At 42.8% G+C, this 22,042-nt stretch overlaps 1 protein-coding gene across 2 annotated transcripts; it reads right to left on the bottom strand.

Moving 5' to 3' along the window:
- Positions 1–399: 399 nt before the first annotated feature.
- ift46 (intraflagellar transport 46 homolog (Chlamydomonas)) lies at positions 400–21,969 on the bottom strand. Of its 2 annotated transcripts, XM_042326929.1 has the most exons (13): positions 21,840–21,969; positions 21,400–21,496; positions 21,117–21,190; positions 15,380–15,513; positions 10,489–10,563; positions 7,683–7,757; positions 5,847–5,940; positions 5,473–5,601; positions 5,200–5,318; positions 4,803–4,869; positions 1,268–1,328; positions 1,015–1,100; positions 400–764 (listed from the first exon to the last, which is right to left on the bottom strand). In XM_042326929.1, the coding sequence occupies exons 1-13, from the start codon at positions 21,861–21,863 to the stop codon at positions 672–674; spliced, it is 1,128 nt and encodes a 375-aa protein (XP_042182863.1). In that variant the 5' UTR covers positions 21,864–21,969; the 3' UTR covers positions 400–671. The 2 variants fall into 2 exon arrangements, with proteins under 2 accessions (XP_042182863.1, XP_024287815.1); XM_024432047.2 differs by lacking the exon at positions 10,489–10,563 and having other exon boundaries at positions 21,840–21,956.
- Between the last annotated feature and the right edge of the window lie 73 nt (positions 21,970–22,042).

Here is a 22,042-nt window from a genome sequence, read left to right as displayed (position 1 = left end):
GCCCCACTGTATGTGTGATTATAATACATGGGTTAAACTATTATGAGCTGGAACATTGGACTTATGGTTTATATTTTAAACTGGTTCTACAATCCTAAAGTAGCTAATTATAAACAAGTATACTCGTATGAAATACTGAGTATGGAAAATGAGTTAAGCCATGCTTATAAGGACACACATTTCAGTTGACCTTCACCTCTACATTTTAGAGTGTTGAACAGTCCTTTACACTTTATTATTTGGAAATTGTGAGATTTTCCACCAATGGACATACTTTTAACTTCAGAACTCCTTGCTGGAATGTTTCTTTCTAAGTGGAATGTAGAGTAGTGAGTGAAACTACTATAAACATATTATTCACAGATAATGAAAACATAATAAAACACAGGTTCTACCATGTAAACATATGAATTAATTTAATAATAGGAAGTACTTAATGAAACTTAACACACCAAAGACTACTTGAAATATAAAACAATGCAATTTCTTCCACATAACAGTAAGTCTATCCTAGAAAAGCACTTTGTATAAAGTTAAGTGTATAAATATTTACAAACATTTATATACATCTATGTATCCTTCTGTCCTCCTTTCCACAAAGTACAGTAATCACAGATGGTGGACAATGAAGGCAACATGTCCTTGACTCAACAGGAGTCAGTTGTCTGTCCTCAGTCGAAGGCCAGTGTCTCTGGCTCTCCAGTGGTGGAGCGAGGAGCAGACGGAGTGTCTGACTTCTGACCCTCCGCTAAGGCTTTGAAATGCTGAAACAAGGAGATGTTTTTAGTAAGGGAGGACTAAACATCATTGAAAAATAGCTAAATAAGTTACATTACTATGGACATTTCACCAAATTGTGCTATTTATAGTTTGTTTATGGTGCTGTTCTGCAAAATTGGCTTTATAACAATTTTGTCAGAATAAAACTATTGAAAGAACATGACAATCACAGCAAGGATGATGACAATGTCATCCCAATGGTCCCTGCCTAACTGAAAGTAAATACTGTGGTACCTGTGAGTTTTTGAACTCAGAGTAAAGAGTGAACAGCACATGGAGTGAGTGAATCCGGCTCTTGTAGATGGGGATGTCGAGGATGCCTTTGAGTGGAAAAAAACAAGGGTTGTATTCAGTAAGGCACAACAAAAAAACTGAAATTGGCATTTCATAGGAGTCCAGATTGTCCCACCCCATTTTATCCAAATGTGTTACACAAGCAGACAGACGTTGTTGAATGCATTGTGTGCAGAGAATTTGAAAAACTCACCACATATGACCTCAATGTACTCGGTCAGATCACAATTGATATCGGCCGTTGGTAGACTAACCTAGAAAAAGGCGAGAAAGGGTTGAGGTAGAGGAGAAAACAGAAAACAGTTTTGACAATGGTTGGGCTTTTGCATTCTGTGCAAAGGGAAGGGAACACAGCAACTCATGAAGGACAGCAGACGTTGATAAGAAAGCTTTATTGTTAGACTGCTGCCCTATATACATAGCCATTGAACGCTGGTCACGATAATAAAATGTTAACTGATTTACCCACTTCATATTCATACTTTATTCTAGTCAACGCTCATCCTATATAGCTACTGCTGTACACACATTTCTTTTCATATACGGTCTATACACACCATCATATACACTGTACAAAACATTAGGAACACCTGCACTTTCCATGACATAGACTGACCAGGTGAAGCCAGGTGGAAGCTATGATCCCTTATTGATGTCACTTGTTAAATCCACTTCAATCGGTGTAGATGAAGAAGTGGAGACAGGTTAAAGAAGGATATTTAAGTCGAGAGACACTTGAGGCATGGATTGTGTATGTGTGTTCAGAGGTTGAATGGATAAGAAAAAAGATTTAAGTGACTTTGAACGTGGTATGGTAGTAGGTGCCAGGGACACCGGTTTGAGTGTGTCAAGAACTGCAACGCTGCTGGGGTTTTCCATGCACAACAGTTTCCCATGTTTTTAAGAATGGTCCACCTCCCAAAGGACATCCAGACAACTCTGGGAAGCATTGGAGTCAACATGGATCAGCATCCATATGGAACGCTTTAGACACCTTGCCGAGTCCATGGCTGTTCTGAGGTCAAAGGGGGTGTAACTCAATATTAGGAAGGTTCCTAATGTTTTGTACACTCAGTGTACATATATACTGAACAAAAATATAAAACGCAACATGTAGTGTTGGTTTCATGAGCCGAAATAAAATATCCCAGAAATGTTCCATACCTACAAAAAGCTTATTTCTCTCAAATGTTGTGCACCAATTTCTTTACATCTGTTAGTGAGCATTTCTCCTTTGCCAAGATAACCTACATAGGAATACCTATGTGAGAATGCTGTTCATCGACTACAGCTCGGCATTCAACACCATAGTACCCTCCAAGCTCGTCATCAAGCTCGAGACTCTGGGTCTCGACCCCGCCCTGTGCAACTGGGTACTGGACTTCCTGACGGGCCGCCCCCAGGTGGTGAGGGTAGGCAACAACATCTCCACCCCGCTGATCCTCAACACTGGGGCCCCACAAGGGTGCGTTCTGAGCCCTCTCCTGTACTCCCTATTCACCCACGACTGCGTGGCCACGCACGCCTCCAACTCAATCATCAAGTTTGCGGACGACACAACAGTGGTAGGCTTGATTACCAACAACGACGAGACGGCCTACAGGGAGGAGGTGAGGGCCCTCGGAGTGTGGTGTCAGGAAAATAACCTCACACTCAACGTCAACAAAACTAAGGAGATGATTGTGGACTTCAGGAAACAGCAGAGGGAACACCCCTATCCACATCGATGGAACAGTAGTGGAGAGGGTAGTAAGTTTTAAGTTCCTTGGCATACACATCACAGACAAACTGAATTGGTCCACTCACACAGACAGCATCGTGAAGAAGGCGCAGCAGCGCCTCTTCAACCTCAGGAGGCTGAAGAAATTCGGCTTGTCACCAAAAGCACTCACAAACTTCTACAGATGCACAATCGAGAGCATCCTGGCGGGCTGTATCACCGCCTGGTACGGCAACTGCTCCGCCCACAACCGTAAGGCTCTACAGAGGGTAGTGAGGTCTGCACAACGCATCACCGGGGGCAAACTACCTGCCCTCCAGGACACCTACACCACCCGATGTTACAGGAAGGCCATAAAGATCATCAAGGACAACAACCACCCGAGCCACTGCCTGTTCACCCCGCTATCATCCAGAAGGCGAGGTCAGTACAGGTGCATCAAAGCTGGGACCGAGAGACTGAAAAACAGCTTCTATCTCAAGGCCATCAGACTGTTAAACAGCCACCACTAACATTGAGTGGCTGCTGCCAACACACTGACTCAACTCCAGCCACTTAATAATGGGAATTGATGGGAAATGTAAAATATATCACTAGCCACTTTAAACAATGCTACCTAATATAATGTTTACATACCCTACATTATTCATCTCATATGTATACGTATATACTGTACTCTATATCATCTACTGCATCCTTATGTAATACATGTATCACTAGCCACTTTAACTCTGCCACTTTGTTTACATACTCATCTCATATGTATATACTGTACTCGATACCATCTACTGTATCTTGCCTAAGCTGCTCTGTACCATCACTCATTCATATATCTTTATGTACATGTTCTTTATCCCCTTACACTGTGTATAAGACAGTTTTTTTTTTTTTTAATTGTTAGTTAGATTACTTGTTGGATTATTACTGCATTGTCGGAACTAGAAGCACAAGCATTTCGCTACACTCGCATTAACATCTGCTAACCATGTGTATGTGACAAATAAAATTTGATTTGATTTGATCTGACAGGTGTGGCATATCAAGAAGCTAATTAAACAGCATGATCATTACACAGGTGCACCTTGTGCTGGGGACAATAAATGGCCACTCTAAAATGTGCATTTTTGTCACACAACACAATGCCACAGATGTTTCGAGGGAGAGTGCAATTAGCATGCTGACTGCAGGAATGTCCACCAGAGCTGTTGCCAAAGGATTAAATGTTAATTTCTCTACCATAATTCGCCAAAAATTTGGCAGTGCGTCCAACCGGCCTCACAACCGCAGACCATGCCAGTCCAGGACCTGCACATCTGGCTTCTTTACCTGTGGGATCGTCTAAGACCAGCCACCCGAACAGCTGATGAAGCTGAGGAGTATTTCTGTCTGTAATAAAGCCCTCATGTTGGGTTTATATTTTTGTTCAGTATACATTCATACATATCTATATAGCAAGTCAGTTAAGAACACATTCTTATTTACAATGACAGCCCACTGTTCCCTGGTAGGCCGACTGCCTTGTTCAGGGGCAGAACGATTGATTTTTACCTTGCCAGCTTGGGGATTCGATCCAGCAACCTTTCGGTTATTGGTCCAACGCTCTAACCACTAGACTACCTGCCACCACTATATTCCGGACTCTGATATTGCTTGTTCTGATTTCGTAATTTCCTTATTTTTATTTCTTGGATTTGTGTGTATTGTTTTGTATTGTTCGGTAATACTGCACTGTTGGCGCTAGAAACATAAGCATTCCACTGTACCTGCGATAACATCTGCAAAATATGTGTACGCGACCAATAAAATAAAATCTGAGTATCCCAATGTGGGGTATGAAAATGAACCGTGGCCACAATGTGTCCAATTAAGGCTGCAATTAGACAAGTCAACGCCGAACAGGAAATGACAGACAGGAAGTAGCTAGCTAGCAGGTCAAATTGCTTGCTGTTTAAAATATCCATTGTTCCATAGATAGATGAGCAGATTCAGTTCAGGTTTGGTGACTAACCTTTCCCAGCAGCTCTTCAAATTCAGGTGGCCACTCCTGCATTAGAGTATCAATGTCTGGCATGGACCTGGAAAAATAGAATACACCCATCGTTTCATGCATATCAGTGGATACATCCAAAGTCCATACTAGCACACCACATGCATACATTCCTTCCTTCTTAGTAGTATGCACATTTGGCACAGAGCCAGTGTCTATTCACCTTCACAGAAATCACAGAACTGACTTAGAATCAGATAATGGTCAGAGTCTGTGACAGTATCAGTACCAGTTCTAGCCAGTCCCAGATCTATTTGTGCTGTATAGCCAATTCTTATGGTCGTTGGCTATACAGCACAAACAGATCTGGGACCAGGCTAGGGCAGCACCAGTACTGTGAGGTAAAGTAAACATTTGCCTGGTGTAGTGGACGGTGGCTGGGGGTTTGGAGCGATGGAGCTCACTGATGCTCTCGATCCAATTCTCAATGGCTTTGGGGTTCTTCTCCGGGTTCTCCACACTTTTCACTTTCACCTCCTGTGCAGCGCACGGAGAGAAGGGATCAATGAATTTGCAGTGTGTGTCTGTCTGTCTGAAAGCAGTACCCATAGTTATGTGCACAGTCTGATGTAAATTGTGCCCGACTGTGGGGGATTTATAAACCGCACTGTGATATACTTGTTGTACTTACAGCAATGTTGTGCTGCTTACTGTTCTCAGAGAGCCACAGTGACAGAACAGTGGGGTCTGACTGCTTGGTGCAGGGCTCATCCAGGACCAATAGCCCCAGGTTGTCTGCTTTGCCATCAGGACGTGGGACCTGAGGTTACAATGGAACAAAGTCAATGACAGTAGCCCAGCTCGGAGAACTTATTATTACATTCCACCTTCCTCCCTGCATCTTTTGATGTAACCACTGATCATTACATGACTGGATTAGAAAACTAAGTTTACACAAAATTGGACATTTCACCAACGTGATTCCATCAAGCAGGGAAGAAAAGAATTGGCACCATAAAATAAATGTGAAGCTAAGAAAAAATGTGTTTGCTTGGTAATGCTCACTTTAAGGAAGGCATCGATGTCTCCCACTGCTGGGATGAAGTCGGGTATAAAGGGTTTAAGCTTGTGGTCTAGTTCAATGGTCTGAGGAGTATACCTGCATTCACAAACAATGTTGCTAAAAATATATATATAAAAAAAAAATATATATATATATATACATACATACACACACACACACTGCTCAAAAAAATAAAGGGAACACTAAAATAACATCCTAGATCTGAATGAAATATTCTTATTAAATACTTTTTTCTTTACATAGTTGAATGTGCTGACAACAAAATCACAAAAATTATCAATGGAAATCACATTTATCAACCCATGGAGGTCTGGATTTGGAGTCACACTCAAAATTAAAGTGGAAAACCACACTACAGGCTGATCCAACTTTGATGTAATGTCCTTAAAATGAGGCTCAGTAGTGTGTGTATGACCTCCATACAACGCCTGGGCATGCTCCTAATGAGGTGGCAGATGGTCTCCTGAGGGATCTCCTCCCAGACCTGGACTAAAGCATCCGCCAACTCCTGGACAGTCTGTGGTGCAACGTGGCAATGGTGGATGGAGCGAGACATGATGTCCCAGATGTGCTCAATTGGATTCAGGTCTGGGGAACGGGCGGGCCAGTCCATAGCATCAATGCCTTCCTCTTGCAGGAACTGCTGACACACTCCAGCCACATGAGGTCTAGCAATGTCTTGCATTAGGAAGAACCCAGGGCCAACCGCACCAGCATATGGTCTCACAAGGGGTCTGAGGATCTCATCTCGGTACCTAATGGCAGTCAGGCTACCTCTGGCGAGCACATGGAGGGCTGTGCGGTCCCCCAAAGAAATGCCACCCCACACCATGACTGACCCACCGCCAAACCGCTCATGCTGGAGGATGTTGCAGGCAGCAGAACGTTCTCCACCGCGTCTTCAGACTCTGTCACGTCTGTCACATGTGCTTAGTGTGAACCTGCTTTCATCTGTGAAGAGCACAGGGCGCCAGTGGCGAATTTGCCAATCTTGGTGTTCTCTGGCAAATGCCAAACGTCCTGCACGGCGTTGGGCTGTAAGCACAACCCCCACCTGTGGACGTCGGGCCCTCATACCACCCTCATGGAGTCTGTTTCTGACCGTTTGAGCAGACACATGCACATTTGTGGCCTGCTGGAGGTCATTTTGCAGGGCTCTGGCAGTGCTCCTCCTGCTCCTCCTTGCACAAAGGCGGAGGTAGCGGTCCTGCTGCTGGGTTGTTGGCCTCCTACGGCCTCCTCCACGTCTCCTGATGTACTGGCCTGTCTCCTGGTAGCGCCTCCATGCTCTGGACACTACGCTGACAGACACAGAAAACCTTCTTGCCACAGCTCGCATTGATGTGCCATCCTGGATGAGCTGCACTAGACTCCGTCTCATGCTACCACTAGAGTGAAAGCACCGCCAGCATTCAAAAGTGACCAAAACATCAGCCAGGAAGCATAGGAACTGAAGTGGTCTGTGGTCACCACCTGCAGAACCACTCCTTTATTGGGGGTGTCTTGCTAATTGCCTATAATTTCCACCTGTTGTCTATTCCATTTGCACAACAGCATGTGAAATTTATTGTCAATCAGTGTTGCTTCCTAAGTGGACAGTTTGATTTCACAGAAGTGTGATTGACTTAGAGTTACATTGTGTTGTTTAAGTGTTCCCTTTATTATGTTGAGCAGTGTATAATAATTCAGCAGAATTGTGGCTTGGAGCAAGGGCTGTTTTTCAGCCTGTGTAGAAATGTCAATAAGTGGCATATTCAGCTTGTTCAGCTTTAAATAAACACACACAGCTCTGTAGCGGAGCTGCAGGCGCCACTCACCGGGTAATGTACTGAAACAGCTCTTTGATCTCTGCAGTGACAGGAAGGTGGTCGTAGTCTGCCGGGTCATATGCCCTGCAAAGAAAAGCGTCAAATTTGGGATGTTCGTCTGTTTACAATTAAAATTAACTACAGTGCTGTGAAAAAGTACTTGTCCCTTTTCTGATTTTCTCTAAATTTGCATATTTTTAAACTGAATGTTATCAGATCAACCAAAACCTAATATTAGATCAAGGGAACCTGAGTGAACAAATAACACAAAATGTTGATACTTATTTAAATGATTTAATTAACAACATTATTCAAAACCCAATGCCCCTGTGTGAAAAAGTAACTGTCACCTTTAGCTGCAATGACCGCAACCAAATGCTTCCTGTAGTTGTTGATTGGTCTCTCACATCACTGAAGGAATTTTGTCCCACTTTTCCATGCAGAAATGCTTTAACCCAGCGGCAATAGTTGGTTTTCGAGAATGAACTGTTTGTTTCAGGTCCTACCACAACATCTCAATCAGGTTTAGGTCTGGACTTTGACTAAGCCAGTCGTAAACAATTTTTTTGCTGTTGCTTTTCAGCCATTCTGATGTAGACTTGCTTGTGTGTTTTAGATTATCATCTTTCTGCATGACCCAGTTGTGCTTCAGCTCACAGGCAGATGGCCTTTCATTCTCCTGTAGAATTATCTGATACAGAGCAGAATTATGGTTCCTTCAATGATGGCAAGTTATCCAGGTCCTGAGGCAGCAAAACATACCCAAACCGTCACACTACCACCATCATGCTGAACAGTTGGTATGAGGTTCTTCCTGTGGAATGCAGTGTTTGGTGCCTTAGGACCTGGAGCACTTGCCATCATTGAAGGAACTATGGATACTGCCCTCTATTAGTACGTTTACATGCACACTAATAATTCGATATTAAATGGATTATGGCATTAAGCCGAATACGGCATTAGTCATGTAAACACCTTACTCTGCTTATCTTAAATCAGTGTACGGTCATAATCGAAGTAAGAATATGCCGATTAAAACAACAGGTTTTCTGAGCAATCGTTCAAATTATCAGGACATGTTAATGCCTTAAATTAGAATTACAGTGGTGTATTAGATCTGTGCATGTGCTAGCACTAGCAGCTCAAGCTTCCTTTTTTGCCGAAGTCAAAATTTGTTTTGGAAAAACTAAAAGTATGCATCTTAAAAATTGTTTTCCCACACAAACTTACAAATGTCCGAACTCAAATAGGAATCACAACAATAACATGGTCGCTGTGGTGGAACGTTTATTTTGATTGACGATTTTCTGCAAGGTAGACTGATTTCAGATGTGTCCATGTAAACAGGCTTATTAGGGAAATCATTCTTCTTGCAAAGCATGTAAACGTTTTAAACAAACTATTATATTAAAATCGTATTATTGTGTGCATGTAACCGTCAGGCCATCCGTTCGTGAGCTGAAGTTGAAGTACAGATGGTTCATGCAGCAAGACAATGATCCAAAACACAAACAAGTCTAGTGCGGACCCATCACACCTTTTTGCCCACATCAGAAGGTTTGAAACAAAGAATGGCTGCAACAAATGTAAAGTTTTCGAATGGCCTAGTCAAAACCAGACCTAAACCCAATTTAGGTGGCGGGACCTGAAACAAGCAGTTCATGCTCCAAAACCCACAAATGTCACTAAGTTAAAGCAGTTATGCATAGAAAAGTGGGATAGAATTCCTTCAAAGAGATGTGACACTGAAAAACAACTACAGGAAGCGTTTGGTTGCTGTCATTGCAGATAAAAGGTGGCACAACCAGTTATTGAGTGTTAGGGGGCAATTCTTTTTTCAGATAGGGGCATTAGGTGTTGCGTAACTTTGTTTATTAAATAAGTGAAATAAGTATGACAAATGATTTGATATTTATTCACTCAGCTTCCCTTGATCTAATTTTAGGTTTAGGTTGAAGAACTGATAACATTCAGTGTCAAAAATATACAAAAATAGAAAAAAATCATTAAGGGGCAGATACTTTTTCACGGCACAGTAAGTGTGTATGGATGAAACAATCTTTGTGATAAATGTTGAATACAGGACTGAGGGAGGTTTTCAGGATAAAAAAAAAGAATTCACAGAATGGAACAAAGCAATGGCAAAATCCTAGAGGAAAACCTGGTTCAGTCTGATTTCCACCAGACACTGAGATGAATTCACCTTTCAGCAGGACAATAACCTAAAACACAAGGCCAAATCTACAATGGAGTTTCTTACCAAGAAGACAGTGAATGTTCTTGAGTGGCCGAGTTACAGTTTTGACTTAAATCTAAGACCTGAAAATGGTTGTCTAACAATGATCGACAACCAATATGACAGAGCTTGAAGAACTTTGAAAATAATAAAATGGGCAAATATTGCACAAACCAGATGTGAAAAGCTCTTAAGAGACCTACCCAGAAAGACTCACAGCTGTAAACGCTGCCAAAGTTGCTTCTATAAAGTATTGACTCAGGGGTGTAAATACTTATGTAAATGAGATCTGTATTCAATTTTCAATACATTTGCAACAATTTCTAAAAACATGTTCTCACTTTGTCATTATGCGGCATTGTGTGTAGATGGGTGAGAAAAACAAATCTATTTAATCCATTTGGAACACAACAAAATGTGGAATAAGTCAAGGGGTATGAATACTTTCTGAAGACACTGTAGCTGCATAAAGCATTTTGTGAAATTATCCTCCATTCAGATTTGTTCCTATTAGAAAATATGACTTTTCCCTACACCTGGCCTCAATAGAACTGCCTCTTGTTCAATTCTAAAACTGACCTGCATGTATAGCTCGGATCATCTTCTGTTGTCTTCTCCCTATCGAGATACTTAACCATCTCTGGCCCTGGCTGTCTGCTCACAAAATGTACATGGTTATTATTATGAGCATATAGGACCTTCATGTGACAACTCAAAGACCTCTCTCCTCACCTCCTTCTTAACCCACATAGGAGAAGATCCAAAGTCCCTCCAAACAGACCTTCTCCTCCAATGTGTTTTAAGATACTCAACTATCTCTGACTCTGGCTGCCTGCTCACAAAATGAACACAGTTATGATGAGCATATAAGACCTTCATTTGACAACTCAAAGATGTTCATGCCAAGTTTGAGGCTCTAAACTCTGGAATCAAAACATTTTGTGGGTCCGTCTACTTTGGATCCAATGAACTTAAGTATCAAAAGTAAAAGTATAAATCATTTCAAATGACTTCTATTCGGCAATCCAAAGCAGGACAATTTCCTTTTTACATTTTTTTTTAATGTTGATTTACTGATAATCAAGGGCACACTCCAACATTAAGACATAATTTACAAATGAAGCACATATTTAGTGAGTTCGCCAGATCAGAGGTAGTAGGGATGGCCAGGGATGTTCTCTTGATAAGTCTGTGAATTTAACCATTTTCATGTCCTGTTAAGCATTCAAAATGTAATGACTACTTTTGGGTGTCAGGGAAAATGTACATTATTTTCCTTAGGAATGTAGTGGAGTAAAAGTAAAAGTTACCCCAAAAAACTACTTCAGCAGTACTTTATTTTTACCTAAGTATTTTACACCACTGCAAAAATGACAAGGTAGCCTACTCTGGGCCTATGTAAAGGGGAGAAACAAATACAATGACCTCCATCTAACCTGGAGGAAGAAGAATTATTGTCCAAAAACACACGAAAGTGGCACTGACCCAATGATAAAGACAGTGAATATCCACACTCACCGTGGATATGGCCGGTGTTCTCTGCGCTGGTGCCAATAAGATAGCCTTTTGCTCAATTAAGTTGAGAATTGTCATAATTAAAAGACAGATTGAAGTATTTTCATTGTCTTCCATTTAGGCCTACAGCAATAGACATTTTGCTTTCCAAACTGCTTTTCTGTGATTTTTTTTTATTTTTAACTATTGCGATATGCCTGGCTGGGTCTCTGATTTTCACTAATAGTTGAAACTAAACAATCATTTATTTGATATTTGACACTCGCTCTGCACAAATTGCAGGCCCTTCCGACTGTAGGCTATGCGATTTAAAACAAACCACAGCTTTTTGGTGTAGTAACACATTTTGAATGATTTTACTTGTTTCAGTATAGACAGGAGTAAGCTATATACATTTGGCAATTTAAATCCATTTACTTTAGGGAAAGACTAGCTTCCTCTAACCTAATGCACGCACAGCCTTTGTATTCTAACATCCTCAAAATGCTCATCGGCAAGAATGACATTGCATTGGTGTTGCATGTTTTGTTAAGATTAATTACCATAAACTAAATGTGATTTCTGGCCTTCTGAGTACCTTGGCTGGACGCCCTAAACCGGTTGCGCAACCAATGTATATGGATCTGGTAAATTTCTTAAATGCGTGGAAAAAATGTAAATGCTGCCAGTCAAATGTCCTGCGCCACATTTTCCTAATGGAAACCCTGGTGTGTGTGTGTGTACAGAGTTCTGTACATAGAGCCATTTTTTCACATTTGAGTGATGCGCATGCATACTCGCAACAAAAAGCTTTGTAGCAGATAGCTAGCTACAGTATACACTGATGTTGGGACTATGACAAACCTAGCAGTGAGTGACCATGAAAACACGTTTGACCCAAGTTAAACAATTTAAAGGCAATGCTACCAAATACTAATTGAGTATATGCAAAACTCTGACCCACTGGGAATGTGATGAAAAAAATAAAAGGTGAAATAAATCCTTCTCTAATATTATTCTGACATTTCATATTCTTAAAATAAAGTGGTGATACTAACTGACCCAAGACAGGAAATTTTTACTAGGATTAAATGTCAGGAATTGTGAAAAACTGAGTTTAAATGTATTTGGCTAAGGCGTATTGTTGGGGAATAATCAGAATTGGTTGGTAAACATAGGTAGGATGTTTTAGTGTTCATCATATGTTTGTAAGTTACTTCTCATCAGAATGTTATTTTTGTATAATACTGTGGCGAGGTTGCAGTATCTGTTCTATGTCAAGACTAAGTTGTTTGGGCCGGAGAGAGGGGAGAGGTCAAGCGTGTATCTCTTGGCTCCACAATGTCTGTGTGCCAGTCAGTGTGTCTCTGTGATCTTGTCAAGATAGGATGGATTTGATATATGCCTGTTGATATGGAGGATTGGTTTATCAAATCAAATCAAATTTTATTTGTCACATACACATGGTTAGCAGATGTTAATGCGAGTGTAGCGAAATGCTTGTGCTTCTAGTTCCGACAATGCAGTAATAACCAACAAGTAATCTAACTAACAATTCCAAAACTACTGTCTTATACACAGTGTAAGGGGATAAAGAATATGTACATAAGGATATATGAATGAGTGATGGTACAGAGCAGCATAGGCAAGATACAGTAGATGGTATCGAGTACAGTATATACATATGAGATGAGTACGTAAACAAAGTGGCATAGTTAAAGTGGCTAGTGATACATGTATTACATAAGGATGCAGTCGATGATATAGAGTACAGTATATACGTATGCATATGAGATGAATAATGTAGGGTAAGTAACATTATATAGGGTAGCATTGTTTAAAGTGGCTAGTGATATATTTACATCATTTCCCATCAATTCCCATTATTAAAGTGGCTGGAGTTGAGTCAGTGTCAGTGTCAGTGTGTTGGCAGCAGCCACTCAATGTTAGTGGTGGCTGTTTAACAGTATGATGGCCTTGAGATAGAAGCTGTTTTTCAGTCTCTCGGTCCCAGCTTTGATGCACCTGTACTGACCTCGCCTTCTGGATGATAGCGGGGTGAACAGGCAGTGGCTCGGGTGGTTGATGTCCTTGATGATCTTTATGGCCTTCCTGTAACATCGGGTGGTATAGGTGTCCTGGAGGGCAGGTAGTTTGCCCCCGGTGATGCGTTGTGCAGACCTCACTACCCTCTGGAGAGCCTTACGGTTGAGGGCGGAGCAGTTGCCGTACCAGGCGGTGATACAGCCCGCCAGGATGCTCTCGATTGTGCATCTCTCGATTGTGCCTCCTGAGGTTGAAGAGGCGCTGCAGCCTTCCTCACGATGCTGTCTGTGTGAGTGGACCAATTCAGTTTGTCTGTGATGTGTATGCCGAGGAACTTAAAACTTGCTACCCTCTCCACTACTGTTCCATCGATGTGGATAGGGGGGTGTTCCCTCTGCTATTTCCTGAAGTCCACAATCATCTCCTTAGTTTTGTTGACGTTGAGTGTGAGGTTATTTTCCTGACACCACACTCCGAGGGCCCTCACCTCCTCCCTGTAGGCCGTCTCGTCGTTGTTGGTAATCAAGCCTACCACTGTTGTGTCGTCCGCAAACTTGATGATTGAGTTGGAGGCGTGCGTGGCCACGCAGTCGTGGGTGAACAGGGAGTACAGGAGAGGGCTCAGAACGCACCCTTGTGGGGCCCCAGTGTTGAGGATCAGCGGGGAGGAGATGTTGTTGCCTACCCTCACCACCTGGGGGCGGCCCGTCAGGAAGTCCGGTACCCAGTTGCACAGGGCGGGGTCGAGACCCAGAGTCTCGAGCTTGATGACGAGCTTGGAGGGTACTATGGTGTTGAATGCCAAGCTGTAGTCGATGAACAGCATTCTCACATAGGTATTCCTCTTGTCCAGATGGGTTAGGGCAGTGTGCAGTGTGGTTGAGATTGCATCGTCTGTGGACCTATTTGGGCGGTAAGCAAATTGGAGTGGGTCTAGGGTGTTTATGGTTCTGAGTTTGAGAAAGGAGACAAAGCTGAACGATGAATTATGCCGATGCTGTCTTATCCTGTGTGTGTCTTTGCTATAAAGGATCTCAGTTGAAATGTGGAGGGGACTCTCAAGAGAATTCATTGATAGACACTGAATTGATCTGAGAGTCACAGGGTTGTGATAGAGCTCATATAATTAAAAATGGACTTTGTGATAACTAACTCTGACGTGTGTGTGGTTTGCTCTCATGATTTGGTAAATAGAGGAAATTTCCACGACAGTATGTAAACTTCCGACTTCAACTGTGTGTGTGTGCATGTGTGCGTGCGTGCGTGCATGCATGCATGTATGTATGTATAGAAATATAGTCTTCATTCATTCCTACTTATACTTGTCTGTATTGGGTATATGTTGTGTAATTTGTTAGACATTACTGCACTGTTGGAGCTAGAAGCACAAGCATTTCTCTACACCCGCAATAACATCTGCTAATCACATGCATGTGACCAATACAATTTCATTGATCAGCTTCTTGATATGCCACACCTGTCATGTCAGGTGGATGGATTATCATGGCAAATGAGAAATTATCACTAACAGGGATGTAAACAAATCTGTGAACACAATTTGAGAGAAGAACGCTTTTTGTGCATATGGAAGATTTCGGGGATATTTTATTTCAGCTCATGAAACCAACACTTTACATGTTGCGTTTATATTTTTGCTCAGTATATTTATTATTCGTCCGGTTCTATTTGTGATCATTTATTCTTGCCTCGCTGGCTTGCAAGCTTATTAGGTAACCAATCCTCGATAACCATCTGATTACTTGTTTGCTGACTTGCATGAGCTGCATCTAAAGTCGAATGTGATCATACTCACTTCCATGTAAACAAACCAGATTCTGATTCGGAACTGCGCGCATAACTTTTCATGACGGGATCGGTATATGTGTCTATAACCTACTCAGTGTGTGCACTGAGATTTGACTGCACTCACCCTTCCGGGGCGGATCCCGGCTCACCCTCCTCTTCATCAGACTCCGTCTCATCCGAATCATCATCTTCCTCCTCCTCTTCTTCCTCATTCTCACTCATGCCAGGCTGGCCGTTCCTTTGCTCCTTCTTTTTTGGCTGTCGTTGGTAGAACACAAAAGATCGTCTTAAAATATCTGAATGTGTTGGAATAGATACCTCTAGCTAGCTAATATACTTGGTCTGTCACCACCAGTCCAATTCATGATATATTTAAGCAGTAAGGATCGAGCGGGTGTGATATATGGCCAATATATCACAGCTAAGGGCTGTTCTTATGTGCAATGCAGAGTAACTGGATACAGTCCTTAGCCTTGGTATATTGGCCATATACCATCAACCTCCATAGGTGCCGTATTGCTATAATAAACTGGTTACCAACATAATTAGAACAGTAAAAAAAAAAATGTTTTGTCATACCTGTGGTATACGGTCTGATATACCACAGCTTTCAGCCAATCAGCTTTCAGGGCTCGAACCACCCAGTTTATAACAATTCTTATACCATGGCATTGTTGAATACTAGTTTCTGATTGTCTTGAAGGGCATTCTAGCAAATGCATCATTGTCTCTCACTCACAGTATATAATCAGCATGGTAGAATTCAATGACTATAGTTCAGTCTTACATGTTCTACAGTACCAGTCAAAAGTTGACACACCAACTCTTTCCAGGGTTTTTCTTTATTTTTACTATTTTCTACATTGTAGAATAATAGTGAAGTAATCAAAACTATGAAATAACACATGGAATTATTATGTAGTATCCAAAAGAGTGTTAAACAAAACAAAATACATTTTATATTTGAGAATCTTCAAAGTAGCCACCCTTTACCTTGATGATAGCTTGCACACTCTTGGCATTCTCTCAATCAGCTTCAAGAGGTAGCCACCTGGAATGCATTTTAAGTAACAGGTATGCCTGTAAAAGGTCATTTGTGGAATTTCTTGCTTCTTAATGCGTTTGAGCCAATCAGTTGTGTTGTGAATCGTACTACACCGGCTCAGAAGCTCGTCGGATGTGCCAGGGCTTGCAAAATATTACAGACTCCAAACGAAAGCACAACCGAGAGCTGCACAGTGACACGAGCCTACCAGACGAGCTAAATCACTTCTATCCTCGCTTCGAGGCAAGTAACACTGAAACATGCATGAGAGCATCAGCTGGTCCGGATGACTGTGTGATCACGCTCTCCGCAGCCGATGTGAGTAAGACCTTAAAACAGGTCAACATTCACAAGGCCGCAGGGCCAGACGGATTACCAGGATGTCTACTCTGAGCATGCGCTGACAAACTTGCAAGTGTCTTCACTGACATGTTCAAACTCTCCTTATCCGTCTGGCCCCCGAGTCTGTAGACCACCATAGTCCCTGTGCCCAAGGCACAGGTAACCTGCCTAAATGACTACAGACCCGTAACACTCAAATCTGTAGCCATGAAATGCTTTGAAAGGCTGGTCATGGCTCACATCAACATCATTATCCCAGAAACCCTTGGCACACTCCAATTTGCATACCGCACCAACAAATCCACAGATGATGCAATCTCTACTGAACTCCACACTGCCCTATCCCACTTAGACAAAAGGAACAGCTATGTGAGAATGCTATTCATTGACTACAGCTGAGCGTTCAACACCATAGTGCCCTCAAAGCTCATCACTAAGCTAAGGACCCTGGGACTAAACACCTCTCTCTGCAACTGGATCCTAGACTTCCTGACGGGCCGCCCCCCCCAGGTGGTAAGGGGAGGTAACAACACATCGGCCACGCTGATCCTCAACACGGGGTCCCCTCAGGGGTGCGTGCTCAGTCCCCTCCTGTACTCCCAGTTCACTCATAACTGCACGGCCAGACACAACTCCAACACCATCATTATTTTTGCTGATGACAACAGTGGTAGGCCTGATCACCGACAACGGTGAGACAGCCTATAGCGAGGAGGTTAGAGACCTGACCATGTGGTGCAAGGACAACAACCTCTCCCTCAATGTGTTCAAGACAAAGGAGATGATGTGAACAACAGGAAAAGGCAGACCGAGCACGCCCCATTCTCATCGACAGGGTTGTAGTGGAGCAGGTTGAGAGCTTCAAGTTCCTTGGCATCCACATCACCAACAAGCTAACAAGGTCCAAGAACATCAAGAGAGTCATAAAGAGGGCATGACAAAACCTATTCCCCTTCAGGAGACTGAAAAGACTTGGCATGGGTCCTCAGATCTTCAAAAGGTTTTACAGCTGCACCATCGAGAGCATCCTGACTAGTTGCATCACTTCCTGGTATGGCAACTGCTTGGCCTCCGACCTCAAGGTACTACATAGGGTAGTGCGTACGGCCCAGTACATCACCGGGGTCAAGCTTCCTGCCATCCAGGACCTCTATACCAGGCAGTGTCAGAAGAAGTCCCTAAAAATTGTCAAAAGACTCCAGCCACCCTAGTCATAGAGGTTTCTAAACAGCTTCTACCATAAGACTCATAAACAGCTAATCAAATGGCTACCCACACTATTTGCACCACCCGCTGCTACTCAGATATTATCTATGCATAGCCACTTCAATAACCCTACCTGCATATACATAATTACCTCAACACCAGTGCCCCCACACCCTTACTCTGAACCGGTACCCCCTGTATATAGTCCCACTATTGTTATTTACAGCTGCTCCTTAATTATTTGTTTTTTATCTCTTACTTTTTAAAATGTATTTTGTTAACTGCATTGTTGGTTAAGGGCTTGTAAGTAAGCATTTCACTGTAAGGTCTACACCTGTTGTATTAAGCACATGTGACAAATACAATTTGATTTGACAAGATAGGGGTGGTATACAGAAGATAGGGCTATTTGGTAAAAGACCAAGTACATAGTATGGCAAGAATAGCTCAAATAAGCAAAGAGAAATGACAGTCCATTATTACTTCAAGACATGAAGGTCAGTCAATGTGGGAAATTTCAAGAACTTTGAAAGTTTCTTTAAGTGCAGTCGCAAAATGCATCAAGCGCTATGATGAAACTGGCTCTCAAGAGGACTGCCACAGGAAAGGAAGACCCAGAGTTACCTCTGCTGCAGAGGATAAGTTCATTACAATTACCAGCCTCAGAAATCGCAACCCAAATAAATGCTTCACAGAGATCAAGTAACAGACATCTCAACATCAACTGTTCAGAAGAGACTACGTGAATCAGGTATTCATGGTCAAATTGCTGCAAAGAAACAACTATTAAAGGACACCAATAAGAAGAGACTTGCATGGGTCAAGAAACACGAGCAATGGACAATAGACCGGTGGAAATCTGTCCTTTGTTCTGATGAATCCAAATTTGGGATTTTTGGTTCCAACCACCGTGTCTTTGCGAGAAGCAGAGTAGGTGAATGGATGATCTCCGCAAGTGTGGTTCCCACCGTGAAGCATGGAGGAGGGGTTGTGATGGTGTGGGGGTGCTTTGCTGGTGGCACTGTCAGTGATTTATTTAGAATTGAAGGCACACAGCCTTCTGCAGAGATGTTTAGTGGGACTATCATTTGTTTTTCAACAGGACAATGACCCAACACACCTCCAGACAGTGTAAGGGCTATTTGCACAAGAAGGAGAGTGATGGAGTGCTGCATCAGATGATCTGGCCTCCACAATCAACCGACCTCAACCCAATTGAGATGGTTTGGGATGAGTTGAACCACAGTGTGGACGAAAAGCAGCCAACAAGTGCTCAGCATATGTGGGAACTCCTTCAAGACTGAAGGCTGTCCGCAATAGGCTGAGAGAGGCTGGACTGAGGGATTGTAGGCTTGTTGTAAGGCAGGTCCTCACCAGACATCCCCGGCAACAACATCGCCTATGAGCACAAACCCACCGTCGCTGGACCAGAAAGGACTGGCAAAAAGTGCTCTTCACTGACGAGTCACGGTTTTGCCTCACCAGGGGTGATGGTCGGATTCGCGTTTATCGTCGAAGGAATGAGTGTTACACCGAGGCCTGTACTCTTTAGCGGGATCGATTTGGAGGTGGAGGTTCCGTCATGGTCTGGGGCGGTGTGTCACAGCATCATCAGACTGCCTGCAATGACAACAAGTTCAGTCTCAACGCTGTGCATTACAGGGAAGACATCCTCCTCCCTCATGTGGTACCTTTCCTGCAGGCTCATCCTGACATGACCCTCCAGCCTTACAATGCCACCAGCTCTACTGCTCATTCTGTGTGTGATTTCCTGCAAGACAGGAATGTCAGTGTTCTGCCACGTGCTCAATCCCATTGAGCTCGTCTGGGACCTGTTGGATCGGAGGGTGAGGGCTAGGGCCATTCACCCCCAGAAATGTCTGGGAACTTGCAGGTGCCTTGGTGGAAGAGTGGGCTAACATTTCACAGCAAGAACTGGCAAATCTGTTGCAGTCCATGAGGAGGAGATGCACTGCAGTACTTAATGCAGCTGGTGCCCACACCAGATGCTGACGGTTACTTTTGACCCCCCCTTTGTTCAGGGACATATTATTCAATGTCTGTTAGTCACATGTCTGTGGAACATGTTCAGTTTACATCTCAGTTGTTGAATCTTTTTATGTTCATACGTGTTAAGTTTGATGAAAATAAACGCAGTTGACAGTGAGAGGACGTTTATTTTTTTGCTGAGTTTACAATGTCGAAAATAGTCAAAATAAAGAAAAACCCTCGAATGAGTAGGTGTGTCCAAACTTTTGACTGGTACTGTATGTTTGAGCTGCCTTTGAAAGCAAAAGTCAAATTGAAAACATTGTTGAATTTGATTTTCATAATAGCAAGCTAGGACCAATGGGCTCTCCAGAAGGTGGTGCAGTCTGCCCAACGCATCACCGGGGGCACACCGCCTGCTCTCCAGGACACCTACAGCACCCGATGTCACAGGAAGGCCAAAAAGATCATCAAGGACATCAATAAAGCATCCTTCACTCATGCTGCCAAACATACCCTCATAAAACTGACCATCCTACCGATCCTCGACTTCGGCGATGTCATCAACAAAATACCCTCCAACACTCTACTCAACAAATTGGATGCAGTCTATCACAGTGCCATCCGTTTTGTCACCAAAGCCCCATATACTACCCACCAGTGCGACCTGTACTCTCTCATTGGCTGGCCCTCGCTTCATACTCGTGCCAAACCCACTGGCTCCAGGTCATCTACAATTCTCTGCTAGGTAAAGCACCGCCTATATATTCTACTGTATTTTAGTCAATGCCACTCCAACATTGCTTGTCCCAATATTTATATATTTCTTAATTACATTATTTTACTTTTAGATTTGTGTGTTATTGTGGATTGTTAGATACTACTGCACTGTTGGAGCTAGGAAGACACGCATTTCGCTACACCCGCAATAACATATGCTAAATACGTGTGTGACCAATAACATTTTATTTGATGGTTTGGTTAGCTAAACTAACACGTCTGTTTGTTTGGTTACCAGGGCAACTACTGTAGCTATCTAGTAAACTTGCTAGCTAATTCAGTGGCTGTTGAACACATTTCGTGCAGCAAATGTGTTAAATTATAGCCATAGCATAAATGGGATAATCAACTCGGGGCTCTATGCGTTCTCCAGAATATAATGTTACTGCGTGGGAGGTCAGTTCCACTCTGCTTGCGCGTCATGGAACACACCTTCCACGTCATCCATTATTTTCCATAGAACGCGTAGCCCCTTGTTGATTGTCCCTTACATAATCACCTTTACATCTTCGTCAAATTCATCACTGCTGTTGTTCGCCATTTCATACAGCGGTCTGTTCTTTTTCCTTGAGACTTGTAAAGGGGAGAAAGTTGAGATGTTGTTAGCGATGAGGGGGTACAGTCGCAGCAGGGGTTGAACCAGCAGCAACCCTGTGCTTATGGTGAGAGTGCACTACCACCTGACTGTGGCATAATAAAAGGTCCAGATATATCGGGGTTAGGGTCTAATAAATAGCATCACGCAATTTGCTTCTGAATTGCATGAATTACACTTTTAGTACCTGGTCTTCGAGGAGTCGGCGTGTACACACTAGCGATTTCCTCGTAGTCGTTCACCTCCAGGCTCTCGTCATAGGGCTGGTTAGTTAAGAGCTTAGTCTGAAGATGCGACAAATCACTTAATGACTTGACAACATGCAAACTATCCAAATGTAACATTACTGTTAAGGAATGTAGTAGGCTACATGCAAAATAGCTGGGCACGTTGGATAGCTAGCTAGCCAGTTAGCTAATGTAAGTTGTGGCTTGAGTTGTTGGCAGTACTTGTTGACAAGGCCACAGGAATTACATTTAAATAAACCCTGTTAGCGAGCTAACGTTAGCTAGCTAGCGTTGCCATAAAAGTTGGATACATGAGCAAAACTAGCATAAAAGGAGAAATGCATGAAATACCAATTCTGTACAGAATGTAGTGTGAAAGATAATCAGAGTTTTTGGTTACCTTCTGTTTCTCTGCTCTATCCATGAAAGCCAGTATACCGTCACCAAGGGATACCAAGTCTCGCGATGCCACCCTTTGTTGGCTCTCTTGGAGAGAGGTTAGAAATGGGAAATGGTACCACAAATTGTAGCAGTACCACAGGAGGCTGGTGGCTCGTGGTAATGGCTGGAGCAGTATGAGTGGAATGGTATCAAACACATTGA

The sequence above is a fragment of the Oncorhynchus tshawytscha genome, linkage group LG09 (assembly GCF_018296145.1).
Source record: "Oncorhynchus tshawytscha isolate Ot180627B linkage group LG09, Otsh_v2.0, whole genome shotgun sequence".
Classification (NCBI taxonomy): domain Eukaryota; kingdom Metazoa; phylum Chordata; class Actinopteri; order Salmoniformes; family Salmonidae; genus Oncorhynchus; species Oncorhynchus tshawytscha.
Note: the sequence above shows the minus strand (reverse complement) of the source record. Positions and strands in the feature narration are given on the sequence as shown.